The following is a 7,500-nucleotide window of genomic DNA, read 5'->3' on the forward strand; positions in this document are numbered from 1 at the left end:
AAGCGCGCGCGCGCGCCCGTGTGTGTGTATCGGATCGCCCTCCCCCATACACGTCACTGTCTCTCCTTCACTGCCGGCAGCAGGAACTTGCCGGTGGTGGAGGTTAAACACCCCCACATCAATCCCGGGAGGCCGCACATCCTGGAAGCCCGCCGGCGGCATCCAGAGCCACCGCGAACGTTGCGATTCACGGACCGTTACCGCGAGACCGCGAGAGTGCGCTTCTCTTCAATCAAACCCTGCCTCCTAGTGTGTGGCTGGTGTGTGTGTGTGTGTGTGTGTACTTTCGTCTGGACTGGAACAGGATCGCGGCCAGGACCGTTTGATCCACTTCAATCTCTCTCGAGAGAGAGAGAGAAAAAAAAGAAAGAACAACAGTGAAGTGAAAGGCCGTGTGTGGTGTATGGTGGGGAAGGGGGTGGTGGGTTGGCGGTCTGGGAAGCAAGACAGGATCAAAGGAGGAGTGAAGCAGAAGCGAGGCTGGCAGGGGGACTTCTCAGTGGACCTCTGTTTTCTGTGTGTGTGTGCGGTGAAAAAAAAAAGTGCCACAACAACAAGGGGTGGTGAAAGGGGTGGTGGTGGTGGTGGCGATAGGGGCGCAAAGACGCACGCCCTCCCCGCGCACCGACCATGAACTGGAGTCTTACCGCTGGCGACCGTGTCCGCTGTCTGCAGACTCAGCTGTTTCCCGTATGCGCGACGCTCGCGGCCAAAGGTTAGGCACACACGCACACAAACACACATATATATATCACATCACATGCCGCACATCAATCTACCCGAACGTATCACGCGACGCGCAGACCAGAAGGAGACGCGCGCGCGCCGACAAAGCGACAAACGACGCGGATAGTCAGCTGTAGCAGCTGCAGCAGCAGCAGTAGCTATGTCTGGCTGTGTGTTTTTTTTTTTTTTTTTTTTGCACTTTGGCAACGGGCTAGTACGAGTTCTCGGGCGTGATAAGCGAGCGCACTGGTTTCGCTGTCGCTGTCAACGCAAACGAATCGACCCTTTTTAACGCTCGTCCTCCTCGCTCCTCTTCCGCGAACCAAGCAGTGCGCGAGTGGCCCAAAAAAAATCGCTCGCTTTACTTAGAACAACAACGGGGTGCACTTTCTTTCTCGCATTCTCTTTCTCTTTGTCTCTCTCTCTCTCTCTCTTTTTCGGTTCTGGTACGAACGCTGTTCCTCTTTTTAAGTCTCTTTCAGAATTCTTTACAAGGCTTCTGTAGGAGTGGGGGATGGGGGAGAGGGGGTTGGCGGTTCCAAAGGCTGACTAACTGGCGTTGATACGCCTCCTCCGATCCTTGAATCAGATCAGATCGGTTCGGTTGCCAAGATTTATTTTTCGCATTTTCGCCCAGCGGGAGCTCCCCTTCCTCCCTCCCCTAGCAGTCACAGAGCAAACAAAGAAGTGATCCCGGTGTGGCATGTCCTCGTCCTCGTCGACGAAGCAGCACGTGCGCACTTACTCTCTGCGGTTGCGGTGATGCTGATGATGATGATGATGATGCGAGCGTGACCGTGGGTGTAAGGGGATGATGTAAACAACAACTTTCATCCACCCCCGTTCCACCTAAGAGAACAGCCCCATCGACGCAGCGTCCTACGCACTCGCGCACGCACACACGCACGCACACACACACGCACCAATTGCAAAATGGTAGTGGTGGTGGTGAGTACAGTTTGCGCGCGACACCCGCGCGACAACACAGCGATGGAGGCGCATGGTGTGTCGTGTGGCCAAAACGTGACGTCACGATTGTGGCCGCAGGTGGCAGCAAGCAGTGACCAGGGGGGGTCCATTGCATAAACACACACACACACAGAGACACACACAGACACGCTAAGCTGCACCGATAACTTGATTTCGTTCGAGGAGAGTTCGGGGTTCGGGAAAGAAAGGACCACCAAGACCAGGGGGTGGTGGGGGGTTTTTAAAGGGATTAAAAAAGCGGAGAGAGGGCAGATCTTTTTTTACCTTTTTTTGCGACGCCAACTGTCACCCACCCGTCACCGTCGACATTCGTCGTCGTCGTCGTCTGCGTACCGCACAACGGGATGAAAGAAGGTTTTGAGAGGGATGAAAGAAGGTTTTTGGGGGGTGGGGGAGGGGGACCTAATTATATCCCAATCCGTTGTGCCGTGTGTTGCCGTGTGCGCCCGGCTGTCGAGAGCGCACTCGGCGGCGTGTGTGTGTGTGTGCGTGTGGCGTAAATCCCGCGAAGAACAACAAACATACCGAAAACCGCGTTCCGCGTGTGCCTTGCGTCGTGTGCGTCGCGGAAAGGGTCGCGGTTTGCTGTGCGCGCGCGCACGCTCGCACACACACACACGCACACACTCTCTCTCTTTCTCTCGCTATCTTGTTTGAGAACGACTCGATCGTGATCGCGAATGCGACTGCACGTCACATTCGAAGAATGGTTTTTTTTCTTTTCCTCCTCCCTGCAATTCGCGTGCGCTGCTGAGGGAAGGCTGTTGCGACCACAGCAACAGTAGCGGCATTTCTAAGGGACGCACTGCAGCAGCACCCCCCGCTCCCCACTTGCCCACTTGCGACGGCAACGGCAAACTCGACTCGGGGTTTGGCACTCGCTCACCTCCCAGGCACCCACAGTACATACACACAGCTGACAGCTGACGCGGACGAAACCTATGCGCTGACGCGAGCGCACCAACCAACCAACCAAGCAGCTGCTACCATTCTCACGCCAACTTCGCACCCCATGTATCCTCGTCCGATTGCACCTCGGCGCGCACCTCGTTTGCTCCAAAACAGACAGCTCCTCCTCCTTCTTCTTCTGCTGCTTCTGCTACTGCTGCGGGTTCGCGCGCGCAAAAATGGGTGCTCGATCGAGCGGCCATGTTGCCGTTGCGTGCGTTACTTGGCTTGGCAGGAAGAAGACGAAGCACAAGAAGAAGAAGATGGGGAGGAGGAAGAAGAAGTAGAAAGGTGAAATGAGAACCTTACGCTATTATGGATTTCCTCGGCATGTGCATGTGGTCCAAAAAAGTGAAGTGAAAGAGAGAAAGAAAGGGAGAAAGAGGACGAGGGGCTCGGGGGAGGTAAAAGAGAGAAGAAAGGAGAGAAGAAAGGAGAGAAGGTAGGCGAGAGAACACCACTGTGGTCCGTGTTTGCAGAACGCCAGCAGCATCGATGACGCAGCCACACAGACACCAGATCAAAAGAGAGAGCGAGAGAGAGAGAGAGAAGTAGGAAGACAAAAAAAAACAAAGAGAGAGAGAGAGAGGAGGTCGTGAGCGGAGGTGAGGAGGTGAGGATAGATGTGGCGTGGGTGAAGAATTCCCATGCACACCGAATTCGCTGGCGGCGGCGGCCGGTGAACACGGAAGGGGATGGGGATGGGGATGGGGGATGGGGTGGGGGTGGCAGAACGGCACAACAAACCAGACGGTGTCAGGTGTGCGCGCGTTCAGTCGCTCGTTGGATGCTCGCCGGTGGAGACGCCCAGTACTGCTGCTACTGCTACTGCCGCCATCAAACCCTTCGAAGAGGAGTTCGGGACGACAGCAGCAGCACCACCACCACCACCAGCAGCAGCCCATCCCATCCACCCATCCCCTACTTGCCCACCTGTGTTGTGCCTGCGTTCTCGGGTGTGTGTGTGTGTGTGAATGTAAGTGTGTGTCTGTCTGTGGAGGGTGAGATTGTGCAGTTTTGCTTGAATGCATCCAACGCGCTGCACCCCTTGTGTGTGCACCCCAGTAGTAGATGGGGGATGATTTGCATTGCTATTGCAGAGTGTGCAACACTCAGGGATCTTTAACGGTTTTGTTCGACCAAGAGACCAAGAGAGAGAGAAGAGAGAGAGGGAGAGGGAGAGGGAGAGCTCTAGCAGCGATCAAACCGGAACAAAACGCGGCAACCCTCAGCCATCAAAAGCCCCAGTACCCAGCGAACCCCTCAACCTCATCATCATCAAGCCAGGCTCAACGCGTATCCGAAACAACAACACTTCTGTCCGATCTGTCCGATCCGGGCCGGCTTTTGCCGGCGCGAAAAGCGGGTCGATCCGATGGTTGAAACGGAGGGGCATGGGAGGGGGAGGGGGAGAGATCTACATCATCGTCGCTCTCTCGCTACCCTCTATAGCTACCCCCGGGGCTCCGGAATGTATGTCGCCTGTCAGTTGTCTGGGGGAGTTGACACTTCGTAGCCGGCGTGCCGGCTGAGGGGTTGTCCTCCACCTCCTGGTTTGGAAGCTCCTCCACTACAAACCATATACACAGACTGTGCACTACTGTGTTATGCTGTTGCTGAAGCACATCAACTTGTGTTATCTCTCTCTCTCTTTCTCTTTCTCTCACGCGCGCACGTACTCTCTCTCTCTCTCTTTCTCTAGAGTCATCTTCCTGAGTGTGTCTATCAGCTGATCGCACTGTGTGCAGACGAGAACCGATAACCATTTTGCTAATTCCGCTCTTCCTTTCTCTTCGCTGCTTTCTCTCTCTCTCTCTCTCTCTCTCTCTCTCTCTCTCTCTTTCTCTCGCTCTCACTGTAGCCGGCTACCTGGGCAGTTTCCTCTCGAACAGCCTGAAGACGCACCAGCTGGAGGTAAACACCGACTCGAAGACGCTCCGTCCGATCGCCCGGCTGAAGGAACCGCGGGAACTGTTCGCGCTGCCGAAGGAACGGGACTATGACTGCCCCCAGCAGGCCCCCCGATGGCCCATCGAATGTCAGGTACGTTGAGCGGCGAGCACCCTCCCCCTTGGCACCCGGGGTTACCATAGGGATACCACGCGAGGGCACCGACCGACGGGCCAGACCCATCGACACCCCCTAGCAGAAAAGGGCACTCCACACTCACACACACACTCATCGGCTTGACAGCCCCCCGGCATCCCCCTCTGGTCTGTGTCTCGATCAATCGATCCGGCTTGGCGTTCCTTCGCTGTTGTTCGTGCCACCAAAATGGCGGCCACTAGACCAAAGTCCCGGGGTGGGAAAATGGAGAATGAGGGGTGGTCGAGAATGAGGGGTTCTCGTTTGGTGTCGACGGAATTCCGGGCGGAATACATTAACACGCCCTCTTCCGCGGCGACATCAGTAGCGTCAAGGGGGCGCCTAGAACCAAATTGATTTCAATTCTTGAGATGTGTGTGTGTGTGTGTGTGTGTGTGTGTGAGGGGGAGGGGGGAGGAATGAGGAACCTGACGCTCGTTACCATGGGCCCACCAAACGGTCGCCGTCGTCGTCGCTAACACGTCACCGGCTGGATATCGGTGGTATCGCTGAGCTGCCCCATTAGCATTCGGTATTGACTAATATATGTATATATGTGTATGTGTATGTGTGTGTATGCGAGGCAATTAGGTAGCTCCCGGGCGGGGCCACTGGAAGGGGGGATTAATTAGTGAAACTACGGGACGTGGACGTCTGGAAACGTCGAAAATTAAGTCGCCATCAAAAAAGGGCGGTCGATCGCTCTGTGCATCGATTATAGACCACCTTCTGTTACTCACCACCACCACCCCGACACTTACTTCCCGAAAGCGCAAACGCTTCCAACAGAGTCACACTCTCAAGATGTTGCTGGGGTCGTGATAACCGGTTGAGTGGTTGTTTTGATAACGTCGAGTGTTGGGTTTGTTGGAAGGATGCCCTATATAATGACCAACCCCCAACCACCACCCCAACCACCCTTAAACGTATATCCCTTCTCAGATCGGTCTACAAGGTGTTTTGTTTTTAAATTATGATTAACAAACAAAAAAAAAATGCTTTGTAGACCGAGACCTGAGAAGAGGGATATACAGAAGAAGGGGGTCTACAAAGCATGGAGCGCGCCGTTCTGTTAAATCCTTTTAAGTCCTTAAGTCCTTTTAAGTTCGTGCTCTTAAGTCCTTAAGGGGGGGCTTTGGTTATTTCGGGTTAAAACAAGGCTTATTTTTGACGATTTTTAGAGAAGAAACCGTTTAATTTTAATTTTTCAAAATAATCTCATATTAAACTACAACTTTTCAAGAATATTTGGTTCTATTTTGGGGAAGATTTGTTCAAAACTACGTTCATGACATCCAATCTAGAAAGGCAAGTTTGCAAAAATATACTTTTTACGGTGCCCATCGTAGCCACGTGCCGGGTCATCAGAAATACGCAAATGAATATTCTTTTGTTAGATTATAAGTTTATCCAAGTAGCCCCGTCGAGTTTTTGTTGAATTTCCCATTTTTCGATTTTTGGCAGATTTTTGAAGTTGAAAAAGTGATGCTTTTTCCAATGTTGCTTCAAAAAACGAGCTTTACATAATTAAAAAAATTATTAAAAAAAAAAAGTATCAACAATTTTAACAAAAACTCGACGGGGCTACCTGGAAAATAGTGTGTAGATTGTGTGTTTAAAATTTCAAATCGATCGGTCGAGTAGTTTTTATGCTACGATGGGCACCGACTTTGGGAATCGCGATTCAAAGTCGCAAGATGCGTTGAGCCTTGTATGAAACTCTGTTTTTCTAAAATCAATATCTTTTTCAGTTTTGCTTCGATTGATCCCAAAATTTGTCACAGTACTCTTGAAACAATAAGCACTCATAAAAAAATATAAAAAGTAAATGCGAAGAAATAAAATAAAATACCGAAGCCCCCCCCCCTTAAGACGCGATCTTCGCGAAGCTTTAGATTTCCCGCATAAACGTTTAGTTTAAAAACCAGTTCCATAACCTCCCCCCCTCACTGCCGTCTTTTCGCCAAACAAAGGTGCTGGAGGAGCGCGTGTACCATCTGGACGATGCACCGGAAACGCCGGAACCGTACTACCAGCCGACCGGCAAGGAGCTGCAACCGCGCCCGGTAGGCGAAGAGAATGGCATCATCGTCTACAACTACAATCCGACCAGCGCCGTCCACTACGTAAGTGACAGCAATAGCCAAACCCCCCCCAAACCAACCAACCAACAAGCTTCCCTCCCTTCCCTCGTCCTCCCTTCCCTTGCCGTCCTTTCTCTCTTCTGTTCTTTCCATTGCTGTGGCTGTATCCTGTCTCTCTCTCTATCTCGCTCTCTCTATCTCTCGCTCGCTCTCTCTCTCTTGCGTGCGTCTGTCTGCTCGTTACTCCTCGTCCGCTGCTGAGCGGTCCTCATTCCCGTTTGCTGTGTGTTGTTGCTGTTGTTGCTGTTGTTGCTGCCGCTGCTGCTGCTGCTGCTGCTGTGGTGTTTGTGTGCGTGCGTGTGTGCAAATTTCATGATCGATCAGGATCGCTCACTAAAAGGTTCCGTGTGCTTCTGGCCGCCATTAACACACTCCCTCTCCTCCAGCACACCCCCTCCCCTCCCCCTTCATCACGATTTCTCTCTTTCTCTCTCTCTCTCTCTCGGTGTCTCTCACATCCTGCCCTTTTTTTGCCTTTTTCCCCCCTCCGTTCCAATTTCCCCTCTTGCCCCCCTCACCATGGGCCTCCGTCCGTCCAGTGCCAAGACGACGATGACAACGAATCGGAATCGAAGGTGACGTCACCGACACCACCCCTGGAGGTGAA

General features: G+C 52.8%; 2 protein-coding genes across 3 annotated transcripts in view; one reads left to right on the forward strand and one right to left on the reverse strand.

Annotated features, from left to right (window-relative positions):
* Positions 1 to 7,500, reverse strand: part of LOC125952279 (glutamine-dependent NAD(+) synthetase) — a 27,070-nt gene that overhangs the window by 10,237 nt on the left and 9,333 nt on the right. Inside the window, exon 1 of one of the 2 annotated variants that reach the window (XM_049681686.1) lies at positions 648 to 846. The exons of the other annotated variant lie outside the window; for it this stretch is intronic. The gene's annotated coding sequence lies outside the window, so the exon portion shown is untranslated. Of the gene's footprint in view, positions 1 to 647; positions 847 to 7,500 lie in introns of those variants that run through there. 2 annotated transcript variants of the gene reach the window in all.
* The window catches only part of LOC125956708 (uncharacterized), a gene marked incomplete at its 3' end in the record, with an annotated part of 11,693 nt that continues 7,556 nt past the window's right edge, over positions 3,364 to 7,500 (forward strand). Inside the window, 4 exon segments of the mRNA XM_049688863.1 lie at positions 3,364 to 3,640; positions 4,526 to 4,707; positions 6,723 to 6,875; positions 7,433 to 7,500. The exon segment at positions 7,433 to 7,500 is cut by the window's right edge and continues 427 nt beyond it. Of these exon segments, the coding sequence (XP_049544820.1) occupies positions 3,379 to 3,640; positions 4,526 to 4,707; positions 6,723 to 6,875; positions 7,433 to 7,500 (665 nt within the window).

This window comes from Anopheles darlingi, chromosome X (assembly GCF_943734745.1).
Source record: "Anopheles darlingi chromosome X, idAnoDarlMG_H_01, whole genome shotgun sequence".
NCBI classification, from domain to species: domain Eukaryota; kingdom Metazoa; phylum Arthropoda; class Insecta; order Diptera; family Culicidae; genus Anopheles; species Anopheles darlingi.